Genomic DNA, 18511 nt, shown 5'->3' on the forward strand with positions numbered 1-18511 from the left:
TGCTGCCTGCAGCCACAGCTGAAGCCTCTGGGTTGACAATTCACATCCTGGCCCATGCTGGCATCTCACCTTTTCAAACCCTGACAACATCCTCTCCACTAGCAGGAAGCCCCAGGGAGATGTTTCCACAGCTTCACAGAGTGCACTGGGCTGGAAGGAGCCTCAGAGGGCATCTGTGCAAGCCCCTGCAGGCACAGGGACAGCTGCAGCCAGAGCAGGCTGCCCAGGGACACAGCCAGGCTGAGCCTGAATGGCTCCAGCCATGGAGCCTCCACCACCTCCCTGGGCAGCCTGTGCCAGGCTCTCCCCAGCCTCCCTGTGCAGAGCTTCCTCCTGAGCTCCAACCTGACTCTGCCCTGCTCCACTTCCAAACCACTGCCCCTGCTCCTATCCCCACAGCCCCTTCTGGACAGTCCCTCCCCAGCCTGCCTGGGGGTGCCCTGCAGATACTGAACTGCAGCGTCCATCAACTAAGGTTGTCTTGAGAATCGCTGAATCATGGAAGAATACTTTAAAAACAAATCTAACCCATGGGCCCTCTGCACCACAGCTACAGGGCTTGGAAATTCTTCCAGGGATGGAGCCTCCAAGGCTCCACAACCTCTCTGGGCAGCCTGCTCCAGGCCTCCAGCAGCCTCACAACAAACAACTTTCTCCTCCTGCTCAGCTCCAACCTCCTGCCTGCCACTCTGTGCCCCTGGCCCCTTGGCCTGGCCCTGGGCACCACTCAGCAGAGCCTGGCCCCAGCCTCTTGCCCCCCACAGCTCCTTTAGCTCTTGCTGAGCATTGCTCAGCTGCCCTCTGGGGCTGCTCTTCTGCAGGCTCTCAGCCCCAGTGCTCTCAGCCTTTGCTGCTCCCAGAGCTGCTCCAGGCCCTTCAGCATCCTCATAGAGGATCATTGTAGAGGCCTTTAGCTTCTAGTGAGGCCAAACAGACTTCAAGGTTTGTCCAGTAATGGCTTAATGAAGCACTTTCATTAATGGCCTGGATTATGAATTCAGAAGAAGGTTTTTAAGCTTGAGGACAGAGAGGGCAGGGAGCACTGTGCAGAAGCACTTTGGAGAAGCATTTTGCAGAAGCACTGTGCAGGGAACTCCAAGTCATCTTTACAAACAGAAATGGAGTGGCCTCCATTTAGCAGTGGCAGAGTGCTTTCCCCACTGGTTCATGCTGACCTCAGCAGAGGAAGATCCACATTGGACTGATGTGCCTGGTTTGGCCCTTGCTCCAAAGAGGTGAGAGCCAGCTGGAGAATGAGGAACAAGACCCATCCTGGGCCTAGGAAGCATGACCTAGATGTAAAGGTCACCAGAAGCTCCTCAGGTTCATGTGAGAATGGGCTTCAAATCCATGCACCCCAGCCTCAGGGGCTGAATGCCTTTGTACCTCCTGCAGCCATGGGACAGCTGGGGTTGGAAGGGACCTTCAAAGGCCATCGACTCCAAGCCCCCTGCAGCCAGCAGGGACATCTGCAGCTATGTCAGACCCCTGTCCACCTGACCTGGAATGGTTCTAGGGACTTCAAGCCTACTGCAGGCTCCAGTAGAGAGATGTTGAATATTAGGGAGAGCCTTCCTGGGAACCTCCTGCCCAGCAAGGCTGGGCAGATGTGGTTGAGTCTGTCTGATTCTGTTGGGTGAGGATCTCTTCAGGCCCTTCCAGACCAGGGTCTAATCACCATGTGGTTCAAATATGTGTGCCAGGTGCCACCAACATCTCCAAAACTAGGGGAAGGTAAAGCATGGCATTAAATGTTTTGTCAAGTCATTGCAGGCCAAAACTCGAGCCTGTCCCTCATCTGCCTGCTGCCTTCAGGATGTCCCTGACCACCCTTGCACCAAAGAAATTGTTCCTCATCTCCAACCTAAGCCTCCCCTGGCACAATTTCAGGCCACTGCCTCCCCTTCTCTCACCTGAGACTAGAGAGCAGAGCCCAACGCCCAGCTGGTTGCAGCCTCCTCTCAGGAGCTGCAGAGAGCAAGGAGGTCTCCCTCAGCCTCCTCTGCTCCACACTCAACCCCCCCTCAAAGAAGGCCTTTCGCTGTGGCTTCTGCTTTGATTAAGGTTTTGGATAGCACTTTCAGCACCCAACCACCATCCACATCTCCAGACACAGGATCCCTTGGAGGGAGACTTTAGCAGGAGCCTCCATTCTTGGCTGCTGCAAAACTTTGCACATTTTTAATTAACAATTAACAGCTAAGCTTGTTCAAGGTCTGATTTATCTGAGGTGGCCACAGAGCCGAAGGACTCCTCCTGCTCCAGCACTCTGGGCACAGACAGGAGGGGACAGCAGACAAGGAGCAGCTTTACATCTTCACTGAGGAGAAATTTCACCCAGAATTTTAACTTCCTTGCTGTTCCCACCATGAAATAACAGAGGGAGAAATGCAGCACCTGGACCCAGCAGCACCACTGCCACAGCCATGGAGGTGCAGGGGCAGCATGGAATGGTTGGAGTTGGGAAGGACCTTTAAGGGTCATGTAGTGCAAACCCCCTGCACTCAGCAGCTTGCTCAGAGCCCTCTCCAGCTGGAATGTGATGTGATGCCCAGCTCTCTGGGCAGCCTGGGCCAGGCTCTCCCCACCCTCAGCACCAAACATTTCTCCTTCTCTCCACTCTCAAGCTCCCTCTTGCAGGCCAAACCATCCCCCCTTGGCCTGGCACAAGAGGCCCTGCTCAGCAGTCTGTCCCCAGCTTTCTGCTGGGCCCTTGGAGCACTGCAAGGCCACCAGGAGGGCTCCCTGCAGCCTTCTCCCCTGCAGGCTGCCCAAGGCCAACTCTCCTATTTTTAGTGCCTGGGAAACACCACTCAGCTTTCTCCATCCCTCGGGAACCAGGCAATGCCACCCCCAGCACTTCCATCCAGCTCTTGGGGTGTAAGGACACCGAGCAAGGCCCTCACTTCAGCCACACCTGAGAGCAGCAGCTGGTCACCTACCAGCTCCACTCGTCCGAAGCCTCCGACGCCCAGGGTGTCGATGATGTTGAAGTCAGCCAGCTTCAGGTTGGCAAAGAAGGCAGCCTCAGCCTCGTACCTGGGGGGGTGGAGAAGCAGAGAGTTTTTAGAGCCACCAGCAGCAGCCGTGCACAGAGCCCTCCCCCAGCGGCCTGTGCCTGGCACAGCCTTTATCTGCTCAATGTGCATCTCAGCCCTCACTCCCTGCCTTTAGCCACTCATCCTTTGGCTGCTCCTCTGAGCCAAGGTGCCCTCTGCATGCCTGCCAGGTGAGCATCTGGCAGCACAGTGCAGCTTCCAGCTACCCAGCCCTACACTGTGGCCCCTTCCAGTGAGCTTCTCTGGGGCTGAGGTGCTGGTTGGGCTTTCTTTTTGGTGTCTTTAAGATAAAAGTCTCTCACAGGAGTTTCTCTTGTCCAGAGGCTGGCCAGGAGTGTGTACAAACGTTTATGGGAAGTGGCGAGATGAGGAAGGTCCTGGAGAGGAGTCCCAGCCAGGTTTTACGGTGCCGGGTCCGACGAGCCGAGGCCGGTGTGCACATGCCTGGAGCCTCTGGCTTCAGCCACACATCGACACTCCCTCAGGAGCAACTTCACTTCTTCTCCTACAAACACACTTGGAGCAGGAGTCCCAACCCAGGAGGTGCCCCAGACGCAGCTGCTCTCTCTTAAGCCCACATCCACAAGTCCCAGGCAGTTCAGGACGCGAGTGCCCCAAGCTCTCGCCCGAGGCAGCCTGCAAACCATTCCCAGGCCAGGCTGCCTGAGGAGCTCCCCGTGACCCACCTCCAAAATAGCTCTTGGCCAGCTAGGTGCTATTTTCAGCCAGGCTTGGAGGGGCAGGGGGTGATCAGGGGCCACCCACACAACAGAAGCCTGACAGTCAGCTGATGAAGTCCCCGCTGCCTGCAGAGCCTCCGGCTGGTGCCACCAGGCTGGCATGGGAAAGGAGTGTGGAGTGGGGCAGGGAGGGAGGTGGTGGGGGGCAGCTGGCCGGCTTTGCTCTGATTCTTTGAAGCCACAGCAGCTTACAATGGCCAGCAGGATCATCACCTCCTCCTTCTCCTGAGTGACTACTACAGGGTAAGGGCAGTGTGAAGCTCAAGCACCACGCTGGACCCGCACCCATCCATCTCTCCTTTCAACGCACCCTGCCCGTCCCAGCTGCCTCCCACTCCACCATGGCATAGAGTCCATTGGCTGACTGTTCCAACCACCTTCCCAGCCTCTTTCAAACCACAGCAGCCCGGGGAGGGCAGAGAGAAAACAACCCCAAGGCAAAGTCAAGAGGGGGCGTCGAGAGAGGCGCCAGGTGACCTCACCTGGCCCCGGTTCCGGCGCCCGAGGGGCAGCGCTGGCCGAGGGAGGCGCTGCCAAGCAGCTGCGTTGTCGGCGCCGCCAGCAGCTCCCCTGGGTGCTCCGCGGGCGCAGCAGCCGCTGCAGCCCCTGCTGGAAGGCAGGGCACAGCGCGGCTGCCCCGACGCGCTCCCACCGCTGCCTGCTGCAGCTGCCCCTGCAAGGCTCTGCGGCAGGACCTCCCCCCTGTGCCCTGCTCAGCCTCAGCACATGCCTCGGGTGGGGGGCACAGGGGGCACAGAGCACACGGGGGGCACAGAGCGCACAGGGGAGCCCAAAGTTCTGCTGATTGATGGCTCTTGAGGGACAACAATGGCTTAAGTGATGATTTGGCCCAGAAAATGCCCTTGCAGCACCACTCCAGGGGCTCCTTGAAAGCTCTTTGCTCATTCTGCACAGCAGATTGCTGAGGTGTGGCTGGCAGAGCACAAGGAAGCCTCAGACACCAATTGGATGAGGTCTTCTATGCCACATCAAAAGGCGGCGGGGACGGCCCGGCCGGGAAGGGCTGCCCCGGCCGCCCGCACCATGCCCCGCCGAGGGGGCTGCCGGCCCCCGCCGCCGCCCGCCGCCCCCCCCCCCCGCTCCTCCTCTTCCGCCTCCTCGTTCTGGCCGCCCCACTGCAGCCTGGCAGAGGTCTCAATCTGTGCACCAGTGGAAGTGCCACGTCCTGTGAAGAGTGTCTCCTCATCCACCCCAAGTGTGCCTGGTGCTCCAAGGAGGAGTTTGGCAGCACAAATTCCATCACATAGCGGTGCGACTTCCTGCAGAACCTGATTGCAAATGATTGTGCTGGGGCCATTGAAAACCCCAGCAGCCGCATCAGTGGTGTGAAAAATGTCCCTCTGAGCAGCAAGGGCTCTGGCCAGACCCACCTGGATGTCACACAGATCATGCCTCAGAAGGTTGCGTTGAATCTTCCTCCTGGTGACCAGACCTTCTTCCGAGTTCAGGTTCGTCAAGTGGAGGACTATCCTGTGGACCTCTACTACCTGATGGATCTCTCCTTGTCCATGAACGATGACCTAGATAACATTCACAATCTGGGGACAAAGCTGGCTGAAGAGACGTGAAAGCTCACTAGCAATTTCCGGCTGGGGTTTGGCTCTTTCGTGGACAAAAACATTTCTCCTTTCTCCTACACGGCACCAAGATATCAAAACAATCCCTGCATTCGTTACAAGCTGTTCCCCAGCTGTGTTCCATCCTTTGGCTTCCGCCACCTCTTGTCCCTAACGGATAAAGTCGACCGTTTCAATGAAGAAGTTCAAAAGCAAAAGGTTTCCCGCAACCAAGATGCTCCGGAGGGCGGCTTCAATGCGATCTTGCAGGCTGCCATGTGCAAGGAGAAGATCGGCTGGCGTAAGGAGGCATCTCATCTGCTGGTCTTCACAACGGATGATGTGCCCCACATAACCCTGGATGGGAAGCTGGGGGGGCTGGTGCAGCCCCATGATGGCCAGTGCCACCTGAATGAAGCCAACGAATACAGTGCATCTAGCCAGCTGGATTATCCTTCCCTGGCACTTCTTGGGGAGAAACTCTCTGAAAACAACATCCACCTGATTTTTGCTGTTACAAAAAGTCACTACATCCTGTACAAGAATTTTACTGCCCTGATTCCTGGGACAACAGTGGAGATTTTGCACAAAGACTCCAAGAATATCATTGAGCTGATTGTCAAGGCCTACAACAATATCCGGTTGAAGGTGGAGCTCACAGTCTGGGACAGCCCTGAAGATGTTGGCTTGACCTTCACTGCCACATGCCAAGATGGGTTGTCCTGTCCCGGGCTCAGGAAGTGTGGAGATCTCAAGATAGGAGATACAGTTTCCTTCAAGGTGGCCATGGAGGCACGGAGCTGCCCCTCTGAGGACACCTCTCACACCTTCACCATCAAGCCTGCCGGCTTTCGGGACACGCTGGAGGTGACGGTAACCTACAGCTGCCAGTGCGGCTGCACCGGCCGGGCGGCGCCGGCCGGCGGCAAGTGCAGCAGCAATGGGACCTATGCCTGCAGGCTGTGCGAGTGCGACCCTGGCTACCTGGGGGCCAGGTGCGAGTGTGAAGAGGGTGCCAGCACCGACATGCACAACGCCATGTGCCGGGAGGCAGAGCACAAACTCCTCTGCAGCGGGAGAGGGGAGTGCAGCTGTAATCAGTGCCTCTGCTACAAGAGCGAGTTCGGAAACATCTACGGGCCCTTCTGCGAGTGCGATGACTTCTCCTGCGCCAGGTACAAGGGAATCCTCTGCTCAGGTCACGGAGAGTGTCACTGTGGGGAGTGCAAGTGCCACGCAGGTTTCATTGGGGACAATTGCAACTGCTCCACTGAGACAGAGGGCTGTGTCTCCAGCGATGGGCAGATGTGCAGCGGCAGGGGCACCTGTGTCTGTGGCAAGTGCCAGTGCACCAAGCCTGGGGCTTTTGGAGATACCTGTGAGAAGTGTCCCACCTGCCCAGGTGTCTGCAGCACTAAAAGGGACTGCATTGAATGCAAGCTATTTCACTCAGGAAGACTGGCTGATAACCAAACTTGCCAAAAGCACTGCAAGGATGAGATCATCACCACTGTGGATGTTCTTGAAACAGATGACTCGAACGCAATCCTCTGTGCCTACCCAGTGAACAACTGTGTCATGAAGTTCACCTACTTGGAGCTTCCCAGTGGGAAATCCAACCTCACCGTCCTCAAGGAGCCAGAATGCAGCTCAGCCCCCAGTGCCATGACGATCGTGCTGGCAGTGATTGGCAGCGTGGTGCTGATCGGCATCATCCTCCTGGTGCTCTGGAAGCTGCTCGTCACCATCCACGACAGACGCGAGTTTGACCGGTTCCAGAGCGAGCGCTCTCGGGCCAGATACGAAATGGCATCGAATCCTCTCTACCGAAAGCCAATTTCCACACATAACATAGAGTTCATGTTCAACAAGCTCAACAAGTCTTACAACGGTACAGTTGACTGATGGGGCTTCAGCACCTGGGACTGCTGTGGACAATTGCTTGACTGTGTGTGCTGCTTCCCCACTTGAAGAAGAGATCCTCTTCGGGGGTAAGAACCCCTTACAACAGGACTGGTCAGTGACCCAAGGCTGTTATTTGCACAGTAAGGAGAAAAGTCTGGTTCGTTCTGGAGGTACAGACACAAAAGCAGGCTGTGCCCGCCTGTGCTGATGGACTCTGAGCCATGTGTTACTCCATGCCCCAGCTTTCTGGATGTATTAAACCTGCCAACTAAGTCAACCAAGTGCCATATTACAGCTTTAGAACATATCCCATTAGAAAGAGTGACTAGTTGAACATCAGGGGAGCCCATGCCATTGCAATTTGTTAGGGGGCAATTAGCTTAAAAAGAAGAGGGTCTTGAAAGAATTTTGTGTATGAAATTAGGATACAAGATTTCTGCAGTCTTTAGGAGTTTTTTTGTTTTATTTAAAAAAAAAAAAAATAAAAAAAAAAGGGGTAAGAGAGTCCTGGCACTGGAGTTGGCAGGCCTCATTAGGAGGGCTTTAAACTAGGTCTGAAGGGGGTGGGTGAGGCAATCGGTCCCTCTGCAGAGGTAAGAGTAGGGCACAAGGTAGGGTCAGTTGAGAAGTCAGGAACCCAGCTGCGATGCATGTACACCAATGCAGGCAGCCTGGGCAACAAGCAAGAGGAGTTGGAGGTCCTGATCCATCAGGGCGACTATGATGTAGTCACCATCTCAGAAACTTGGTGGGACAGCACCCACGATTGGAGTGCTACAGTGGGGGGCTACAGGCTCTGTAGGAGGGACAGGCGAGGGAGAAGAGGAGGAGGGGTGGCTCTGTGCATTGGGGAGTCACTCTCTGCCACAGAGCTTGAGGTGGAAGATGAGGAAGTTGAGAGCCTGTGGGTTAAAATCAGGACAGCCCAACAAATCTGACATCCTGATTGGAATCTGTTACAGACCACCCAACCAGGATGAGGAGGCTGATGAAGTGTTCTACAAGCAGCTGGAGGCCATCTCAAGATCATCAGATCTTGTCCTTGTGGGTGACTTCAACCTCCCAGATATCTGCTGGGAACTTAATTCAGCAGGGAGGAGACAGTCCAGAAGATTCCTGGAGCGAATGGAGGACTGCTTCCTGACACAGCTGTTAAGCGAGCCTACCAGGGGACAGGCTCTGCTTGACCTGCTGTTCTGCAATAGGGAAGGGCTGGTGGGAGAGGTGATGGTGGGAGGCTGCCTAGGGTGCAGTGACCACGAGATAGTGAAGTGTTCAATATGCAGGGAGATAGGGAGAAGCACCAACAGAACCTTCACACTGGGCTGCAGGAGGGCAAACTGCAGCCTGTTTAAGAAACTCACTTGCAAAGTCCCCTGGGTACCAGCCCTCATGAACCAAGGGGTCCAGGAGGGTTGGACCTACTTCAAACAGGAGCTCTTGAAGGCACAGGAACTGGCGGTTCCCACGCGCCCAAAAATGAGCCCAGGGGAAGGCTCTGGGCCTGGATGAGCAAGCAGCTCCTGGAGGATTTAAGGGGGAAGAAGAGGCTGCATCACCTTTGGAAGGAGGGGAAGGCTTCTCGAGGTATGTTCAAGGAAGCTGTTAGATTATGTAGGAATAAAATTAGGGAGGCAAAGGCCCAGCTGGAACTGAAGCTGAACACCTCTGACAAAGGCAATAAAAAGCATTGTTACAAATATATTAACAATAAGAAGGAGGGCAGGAAGAACCTGCACTCCCTATTGGACCTGGAGGGGAACATGGTGACCGAAGATGAGGAAAAGGCTGAGGTGCTGAACACCTTCTTTGCCTCAGTGTTTAACAGCAAGGCAGGAGTTCAGGAGGAGTGGCCTCCGGAGCTGGGCGATGGGGTCGGGGAGCAGAGTGGTGCCCCAGAAATCCATGAGGAATTAGTTTGGGACCTGCTGAGCCACTTGGACACTCACAAGTCCATGGGACCAGATGGGATCCATCCTAGGGTGCTGAGGGAGCTGGCAGAGGAGCTGGCCAGGCCACTCTCCATCATTTTCCTCCAGTCCTGGCTCACAGGTGAGGTCCCAGGTGACTGAAACTGGCCAATGTGGTCCCCATCCATAAAAAAGGTTGGATGGAAGAACCTGGAAACTCCAGGCCTGGCAGCCTGACCTCAGTGCCAGGGAAAGTGATGGAGCAGATTATCCTGGCGGCAATAACTGCACCTGAAGCATGGCCAAGGGCTCAGGCCCAGCCAGCATGGATTTAGGAGGGGCAGGTCCTGCCTCTCCAACCTGAGCTCCTTCTATGATCAGGTGACTGCCTGGTGGCTGTGGGGCAGGCTGTGGATGTGGTCTGCCTGGACTGCAGCAAGGCCTTTGACACCATCCCCCACAGCAAACTGCTGGCTAAGCTGTCAGCCCCTGGCCTGGACAGCAGCACTCTGAGCTGGGTTAGGAACTGGCTGGAGGCTGAGCCCAGAGAGTGGTGGTGAATGGTGCCACAGCCAGCTGGCAGCCAGGCACCAGTGGTGTGCCCCAGGGAGCAGTGCTGGGCCCTGTGCTCTTTAACATCTTCATTGATGATCTGGATGAGGGGATTGAGTCAGTCATCAGCAGATTTGCAGATGACGCCAAGTTAGGAGCAGATGTTGGTCAGTTAGAGGGCAGAAGGGCTCTGCAGAGGGACCTTGCCAGGCTGGACAGATGGGTAGAGTCCAATAGGATGGCACTGAACAAGTCCAAGTGCCAGGGGCTGCACTTTGGCTATGGCAATCCCATGCAGGGCTACAGGCTGGGGTCGGAGTGGCTGAGAGCTCCCAAACAGAGAGGGGCCTGGGGGTGCTGATCGACAGCCACCTGAATATGAGCCAGCAGTGTGTCCAGGGGGCCAGGAGGGCCAATGGCATCCTGGCCTGCATTAGGAATAGTGTGGCCAGCAGGAGCAGGGAGGTCATAGTGCCCCTGTACTCTGCTTTGGTTAGGCTGCACCTTGAGTCCTGTGTCCAGTTCTGGGCTCCTCAGTTTAAGAAGGACATCGAAACACTTGAAGGTGTCCAGAGAAGGGCAACAAGGCTGGGGAGAGGCCTTGAGCACAGCCCTGTGAGGAGAGGCTGAGGGAGCTGGGGTTGCTCAGCCTGGAGAAGAGGAGGCTCAGGGGTGACCTCATTGCCCTCTACAACTACCTGAAAGGTGGTTGTAGCCAGGAAGGGGTTGGCCTCTTCTCCCAGGCACCCAGCACCAGAACAAGAGGACACAGTCTCAAGTTGTGCCAGGGGAGGTTTAGACTCGAGGTGAGGAGGAAGTTCTTCACCGAGCGAGTCATTCGGCATTGGAGTGCGCTGCCCAGGGAGGTGGTTGAGTCATCGACCCTGGAGGTGTTCAAGGGGAGATTGGACGTGGCACTTGGTGCCATGGTCTAGGCATGAGGTCTGTGTCGATAGGTTGGACTCGATGATCCTCGAGGTCCTTTCCAACCTAAGTTATACTGTGAGACTGTGATACTGTGATCAATCCCAAAAGAAAGCAAAGAAACCCCCAAATTCCACAATGGAGCCAAGCCAGGAGGGAAGCCAAGGCAGGGAGCCCCTGACTTGCCTGCCAACAGCAGGCACAGCTGAAGTCCTTTGATTCCCAGCTACAAAGCTCAAAGCCACTTCCCAGTCCTACAAAGGCAGCAGGAGCCAAGCACTTCAGCCCTGCAGAGCTGAAGGAGAATTCTCTGCAGCCACTTGAATATCAACATGGAAACTGTCACAGAATCACATAGCCACAGAGCTCCTGGGCTAGAGAAGACCTCTAAGAGCATCTAGTCCAACCATCAGCCTAAGAACTTGAGTGGTGGCTTCAGCTCTGGGCCCTCCCTGCCAGAAGGAGCTGGAGGGCTGGAGCAGGGCCAGAGAAGGGCAAGAGAGCTGGGGAAGGGTCTGGAGAAGAGGGCTGGGGAGGAGCAGCTGAGGGAACTGGGGGGGGTTGAGGTGGGGGCCAAGAAGTTCCCCATGAGCCAGCAAGGTGCCCTGGTGGCCAGGAAGCCAATGGGGTGTGGGCAGCAGGGCAAGAGAAGTTCTCTTCCCCTTCTATACTCTGCCCTCATGAGGCCACAGCTGGAGCCCTGGGTCCAGTTCTGGGCTCCCCAGTTCCAGAGGCAGGGAAGTGCTGGAGAGAGCCCAGGGCAGGCTGGGAAGCTGCTGAGGGACCTGGAGCAGCTCTGGGAGCAGCAAAGGCTGAGAGCCCTGGGGCTGAGAGCCTGTCAGAAGAGCAGCCCCAGAGGGCAGCTGAGCAATGCTCAGCAAGAGCTAAAGGAGCTGTGGGGGGCAAGAGGCTGGGGCCAGGCTCTGCTGAGTGGTGCCCAGGGCCAGGCCAAGGGCAGGTCCCTTCCAAGCCCCACCATGCTGGGATTCTGGGATCAGAGTCACAGGATGATATGGTTTTGTAGGGACTTCTGGAGATCATGCAGTCCAAGCCCCCAGGGTCTCCCAGGACAGGTCACACAGGAACACATCCATGGGGGGTTGGGAGCTCCCCACACCAGGAGCCTCCACAACCTCTCTGGGCAGCCTGCTCCAGGCCTCCAGCAGCCTCACAACCAACAACTTTCTCCTCCTGCTCAGCTTCAACCTCCTGGCTGCCACTCTGTGCCCCTTGCCCCTTGGCCTGGCCCTGGGCACCACTCAGCAGAGCCTGGCCCCAGCCTCTTGCCCCCTAACCCTCAAATATTTGTAGGCATTCATAAGATCCTCCCTGGGGCTGCTCCTCTCCAGGCTCAACAGCTCCAGGGGCTCTCAGCCTTTGCTCCTCACAGAGATGTTTCAGTCCCTTCAGCATCCTCATAGCCTCCATTGGACTCTCTCCAGCAGATCCCTGTCCCCCTTGAATTGGGAAGCCCAGAACTGGACACAGTCCTCCAGATGTTGTCTCACCAGTGACCATGGCTGGAGGTCTGAAAAGAGGTTTAAAACTCAAAGCCCCACTCCTGCAGACCTGAGGAGGATGTGACCTCCCCAGCAGCATAGAGTAAACAGAGCCAGTGTGGACCTAGGGCAGGTCAGAAGGAGGTTGGTGTGGGTGAGCAGCAGCATCAGGCAGCCCTTCAGCAGCAAGGCCACTCCAAATGTGGAGTGGTTTGAAACCAATCAATAAAGAGCAAGGAAGTCTGGCTTGGACTCCCTCCAGCAGTTCCCTGGCTCGCCAGTTGTATATTGGCTGGGACAGAGTAGAGGGGGTCACACTCTGCTGGTCACACTCCTCCTCATGCCCCAGGGGCCCCTGGCCTTCATGGCTACAAGAGCTCTTGATGTGACATGGCTCCAGCTCTTTATTCAAGCACAGCTCCAGCACAGATGAAAGACAGCTGGGCCAGAGCTGCTGGGTAAGGAACATGAGTTGTCTGCCTACACAGAGGTCCCTGGCTCCCCAAGCCCTGGCTGAAGGAGACAGTTCTGAGTGTGAGAGCCAAGATGTTTTCCACCAGGGCTCCAGTGAAGGTAGAATGGAGACACAAAGCCAGCAAGCAGAGAGTACAATCAAAAGAGAGCAGCTCAGCAGAGCCTGGAGCATGAAGGCACCAGCATCTGGACTTCAAGCCCCACTGCCACCAGAGGTCAACATCTCCAGGTGGTTGTGGTGCTGAGAGGAGAGAAGGAGCAGAGGGGCCCTGGTCATCAGAGCAGGCAGGCTCTGCTTGGCTGGGCAAGCACCAGGCAGCTGCAGCTTTCCCAGTGTGGAGGTGGGCACCACGTTGCTGTCCTTGTCTCTGTGCCATGGGAGAAGCTTTCCCTTGCCACATCCACATTTGAGAGCCCTGGGGCTGTTGAGCCTGGAGAAGAGAAGGCTGAGAGGGAATCTGATCAATGTCTACAAGTATCTGAAGGGTGGGGGGCAAGAAGTAGGGGCCAGGCGCCGTGACAGGACAAGAGGCAATGGGCACAAACCGGAGCCCAGGAATTTCTACCTAACCATGAGGAGAAACTTCCTTGGTGTGAGGGGCTGGAGGCCTGGAGCTGGCTGCCCAGAGAAGTTGTGGAGTCTCCCTTCAAGCCCCCCCTGGATGTGTTCTGTGTGCCCCGCCCTGGGTGCCCCTGCTCTGGCAGGGCTTTGGACTGGGTGATCCCCAGAGGTCCCTTTCAGCACCTCCCTTTCTGTGACTCCATGATCATGGAAAGGAGAGGCCAAGGCAGACTTTGTTAGTGGCTAAATTACTGTGCAGAGCTGAACTTCAGGAGTCCCTGGATGGAGAAGATGGCAGCAGAGGGGATTTGTGTGGCTGGAGCTCAGGGTGTTGGCTGCCCCCTCCCTTGGCACCAGCAGCCCCTGTAGGCAGCAGCTGTTTGTGCTCGGCTTCATGAGCTGTAGCAGTGACTCCATCTGGAAGTGATCTACACTGAGAGGGTTCTGCTGCTCACTAAGGAACCTCCCTCATGACCCAGAGACCAACCTGGATGGTGCTTTTTTTCTCATCAGGATCCATTCAGATGAAAGCCATCAGTTAGTACTCTCATGACTGTATGGAAGCTCCTACAGCAGCCTCAAAGGTGACTCAGCTTGGGCACAGCAGCAGTCCTGCCCAGTGCCAGCACTTGGGGTTTCCTAGACAGCCAGGCCTCCTTCAGGCCATACAGCATTCTGCCAGCTCTGCTTGGCAGGGACTCCTGGGCAGCTTTCCAGGGCAGCACTGGCACAGCCTTGTGCTGGGTGTCCTGGCTGCCAGTGCAGGCCTGGAGTCAGGTGTTCAGGATGTGATCCAAAGGTGTCCATGCAAAACAGAGACACCTACAGCCCTCACAGCCAGGATGCAGTCACCTAAAGCCATGGTCATGGAACCATGGAACCCTAGAAAGGTCTGGGTTGGAGGGGACCTCCAGAGCTCAGCCAGCCCAGCCCCCTGCACTCAGCAGGGACATCCTCCACTGGAGCAGGCTGCCCAGAGCCCTCTCCAGCCTCCCCTGCAAGAGCTCCAGGCAGGGAGCCTCAACCACCTCCCTGGGCAACCATGGCTGCAGACCATGGATTAAGAGTCAGAGTGAGGATTTGGCTTTGAGAACAGCCCCAGGTGCTTCTCTGATGGGGTAAGAAAACAAAAGAAAACCTCAAAAACCAGGGAAAAAAAAAAGGACTTTAGAAGACAGAAAGAAAAAATATTTTGTAAGAGGCAAAAAGTATTGTTTTGGAAGACAAGAAGTGAAATAACTTTGTGAGAAGGGAAAACACAGTTGGATATGGGGGAAAGGAAAATGATTTGATCAGACTAACTGATTTTGTAAGAGGATAACCAGAATTATTATGAAAGAGGAAAAGTAAAATGGTTGAATAAGAGGAAAAATAAAATGGTTGAATAAGAGGAAAAGTCAAACCATTAAATAAGGGAAAAGTAAAATGATTGAATAAGAGGAAAAGTCAAATAATTTTCCAGGACAAAAATCAAACTGACTTTACTGGAGGAAGAAGTCAAAGGAATTTCTCAGGAATGAAAAGAGGGAAAGTAGAATTAGTTGACAGAGAAAACATTAACATATTTTGTAACAGGAAAAGTCAAAATGGTTTAAGAGAAAAAGTGTAGAAATGAATGTGTAAGAGAAAGGCCAAAATGTCTTTACTGGAGGAAAAGGTCAAAGGCATTGCTGAGAAAAAGCCTGAAGTGATTCTGCGAAAGTGAAATGATTCTGTGAAGTCAAAGGAAGTCAAAGGGCTCGACGGGAGGAGCAGTCCAGCGGCTTCGGCCCGAGCGGCTCTGCAGTGCCTTCCGCCGAGCGCCGCTGCAGGCTCTGTCCCGCACCCCCTCCCCGGCGGCGCCGCAGAGCCGCAGCAAGCAGCTGAGCAGAGCTCCTCAGGCCAGGCGAGCAGAGAGCAAGAGGGGGTGGGAAAGAACTGCAGCCCCCTCTGACAGGGTAGAGTTACAGATGAGCAGCATGGAATCATGGAAAAGCTGGGAAAGCCCTGGAAGCTCACCCAGTGCAACACCAACCCACCTCCCTCATCGTCACCCAGCCACGGCCCCAGGTGCCATGGCCACAGCTTGCTGCAACACCTCCAGGCATGGGGACTCCACCACCTCCCTGGGCAGCCTCTGACACTCCCTGACCACTCTGGCACCAAAGGAATTGTTCCTTCTCTCCAACCTAAGCCTCCCCTGGCACAACTTCAGGCCAGTTCCTCTCCTCCTGTCCCTTGTTCCATGGGAGCAGAGCCCAACCCCCAGCTGGCTGCAGCCTCCTCTCAGGAGCTGCAGAGAGCAAGGAGGTCTCCCTCAGCCTCCTCTGCTCCACACTCAACCCCCCCAGCTCCCTCAGCTGCTCCTCCCCAGCCCTCTTCTCCACACCCTTCCCCAGCTCTCTTGCCCTTCTCTGGCCCTGCTCCAGCCCTCCAGCTCCTGCTGCCAGGGAGGGCCCAGAGCTGAAGGCAGCACTCAAGCTGTGGCCTCCCCAGTGCCCAGCCCAGGGCACAATCCCTGCCCTGCTCCTGCTGCCCACACCATTGCTGCTCCAGGCCAGGCTGCTGCTGCCCTTCTTGCCCCCCTGGGCACTGCTGGCTCCTCTCCAGCTGCTGCCACCCAGCACCCCCAGGGCCTTTCCTGCTGGGCACTTTCCAGCCCCTCTGCCCCCAGCCTGGAGCCTTCCTGGGGTTGCTGGGACCCAGGGGCATCACCCTGCACTTGGCTTTGTTGAACCTCATCCCATGGATCCAGCCTGGGCAGATCTCTGCAGAGCCTCTTGCCCTCCAGCAACTCAGCACTGCCACCCAGCTCAGTGCCTCTGCTCCACAGCTAGGCTGGTGTGATATTCATTCCAAAATGCCAGGCATCTCCCATCCCTTGTCTCAAACACCTTTGGACTTTCTGAAGGTGTCTGCCAGCATTCTCCAAAGAAGCAAACAAGTTCCCTTCCTCACCTGACCTCTCCAGGCTCTGGAGACAATCACTTTGTGACAGTTTTGCAGCGCCAACCTTTCCCTGGGCTCACAGACGATGACTGAGATGGACCTCAGGACCATTCTTAGTGGTCACCTGAAGAAAGCCATCTCCCTCTGGTTCTCTTGTGCTGATGGGGAGGTCCAGAGAGACAGGAGGTGGCTCACCCAGAGGAACATGCAGGGAGCAGCCAGTTCCCCACTTGTGAAGTCATCTAGTGCCCTTGTGCTGAGGGACAGCGTTGGGCTGAGCTGAGGTGAGGACTTCCCCCTGCCCACCACAAGCAGACACTTACTTTGCTTTTGCTTCTGCATCTTCATAGGCCTTGTTGGAAACATCATCCAGGCCCCCAATCAGATGCTTGAAGGAGCTGTAAAGACAAAAGGACACTTTGAGAAGAAGGGTCTCCCTGTGGGAACCAGCAAAGCCGGCACTGCTTCAGGAGCAAGCCCTGCTCACCTCCTGCTGCTTGGATGGACAAGACTGACCAGAATAGGGCCAGGCATCTGCTGGCAAATGTGACCTCAAATGTGCTGAAGAAGGCCTAGAAATGCAATAACCACAGAACCCAGCATGGAGAGGGCTGGAAGGGTACTCTGGAGATCATCCAGTCCAACCCCCTGCCAAGGCAGGGTCACCCAGGGCAGGGCACACAGGAACACACCAAGGGCGGTTGGGAGGCTCTCCAGAGACTGGAGCATCTCTCTAGGCAGCTGGCCCCAGGGCTCCAGCACCCTTAAACTGCAGAAGTTCCTCCTCATCTTCAGATGGAACTTTTGATGTTCCAGTTTGTGCCCATTGCCCCTTGGTGGGCACAATGGTGTCACTGGGCACCACTGACACGACCCCTGACACGTGACCATGAGATAGTGAAGTGTTCAATATGCAGGGGGATAGGGAGGAGCACCAACAGAACCTTCACACTGGGCTGCAGGAGGGCAAACTGCAGCCTGTTTAAGAAACTCACTTGCAAAGTCCCCTGGGTACCAACCCTCATGAACCAAGGGGTCCAGGAGGGTTGGACCTACTTCAAACAGGAGCTCTTGAAGGCACAGGAACTGGCGGTTCCCACGCGCCCAAAAATGAGCCCAGGGGAAGGCTCTGGGCCTGGATGAGCAAGCAGCTCCTGGAGGATTTAAGGGGGAAGAAGAGGCTGCATCACCTTTGGAAGGAGAGGAAGGCTTCTCGAGGTATGTTCAAGGAAGCTGTTAGATTATGTAGGAATAAAATTAGGGAGGCAAAGGCCCAGCTGGAACTGAAGCTGAACACCTCTGACAAAGGCAATAAAAAGCATTGTTACAAATATATTAACAATAAGAAGGAGGGCAGGAAGAACCTGCACTCCCTAGTGGACCTGGAGGGGAACATGGTGACCGAAGATGAGGAAAAGGCTGAGGTGCTGAACACCTTCTTTGCCTCAGTGTTTAACAGCAAGGCAGGAGTTCAGGAGGAGTGGCCTCCGGAGCTGGGCGATGGGGTCGGGGAGCAGAGTGGTGCCCCAGAAATCCATGAGGAATTAGTTTGGGACCTGCTGAGCCACTTGGACACTCACAAGTCCATGGGACCAGATGGGATCCATCCTAGGGTGCTGAGGGAGCTGGCAGAGGAGCTGGCCAGGCCACTCTCCATCATTTTCCTCCAGTCCTGGCTCACAGGTGAGGTCCCAGGTGACTGAAACTGGCCAATGTGGTCCCCATCCATAAAAAAGGTTGGATGGAAGAACCTGGAAACTCCAGGCCTGGCAGCCTGACCTCAGTGCCAGGGAAAGTGATGGAGCAGATTATCCTGGCGGCAATAACTGCACCTGAAGCATGGCCAAGGGCTCAGGCCCAGCCAGCATGGATTTAGGAGGGGCAGGTCCTGCCTCTCCAACCTGAGCTCCTTCTATGATCAGGTGACTGCCTGGTGGCTGTGGGGCAGGCTGTGGATGTGGTCTGCCTGGACTGCAGCAAGGCCTTTGACACAACCCCCCACAGCAAACTGCTGGCTAAGCTGTCAGCCCCTGGCTGGGACAGCAGCACTCTGAGCTGGGTTAGGAACTGGCTGGAGGCTGAGCCCAGAGAGTGGTGGTGAATGGTGCCACAGCCAGCTGGCAGCCAGGCACCAGTGGTGTGCCCCAGGGATCAGTGCTGGGCCCTGTGCTCTTTAACATCTTCATTGATGATCTGGATGAGGGCATTGAGTCATTCATCAGCAAGTTTGCAGATGACACCAAGTTAGGAGCAGATGTTGATCAGTTAGAGGGCAGAAGGGCTCTGCAGAGGGACCTTGCCAGGCTGGACAGATGGGCAGGGGCCAATGGGATGGCACTGAACAAGTCCAAGTGCCAGGGGCTGCACTTTGGCCATGGCAA

At 55.8% G+C, this 18511-nt stretch overlaps 2 protein-coding genes across 3 annotated transcripts in view; one reads left to right on the top strand and one right to left on the bottom strand.

Moving 5' to 3' along the window:
• Positions 1-18511, bottom strand: part of PRKG1 (protein kinase cGMP-dependent 1) — a 335004-nt gene that overhangs the window by 23492 nt on the left and 293001 nt on the right. For both annotated transcript variants that reach the window (XM_068168482.1, XM_068168480.1), the window contains exons 9-10: positions 16454-16528; positions 2943-3039 (exon numbers count right to left, since the gene is read on the bottom strand). In XM_068168482.1, coding sequence (XP_068024583.1) covers positions 2943-3039; positions 16454-16528 — 172 coding nt within the window. The remainder of the gene's footprint in view (positions 1-2942; positions 3040-16453; positions 16529-18511) is intronic.
• On the top strand, positions 4914-7706 carry LOC137456831 (integrin beta-5-like). Its single transcript, XM_068168484.1, is given in 1 exon segment — positions 4914-7706. A coding segment is annotated over 1 exon segment (2073 nt). The 5' UTR covers positions 4914-5208; the 3' UTR covers positions 7282-7706.

This window comes from Melanerpes formicivorus, unplaced genomic scaffold, assembly GCF_026170545.1.
Source record: "Melanerpes formicivorus ecotype bairdi unplaced genomic scaffold, bMelFor1.0.p_v2 SCAF_139, whole genome shotgun sequence".
Classification (NCBI taxonomy): Eukaryota; Metazoa; Chordata; class Aves; order Piciformes; family Picidae; genus Melanerpes; species Melanerpes formicivorus.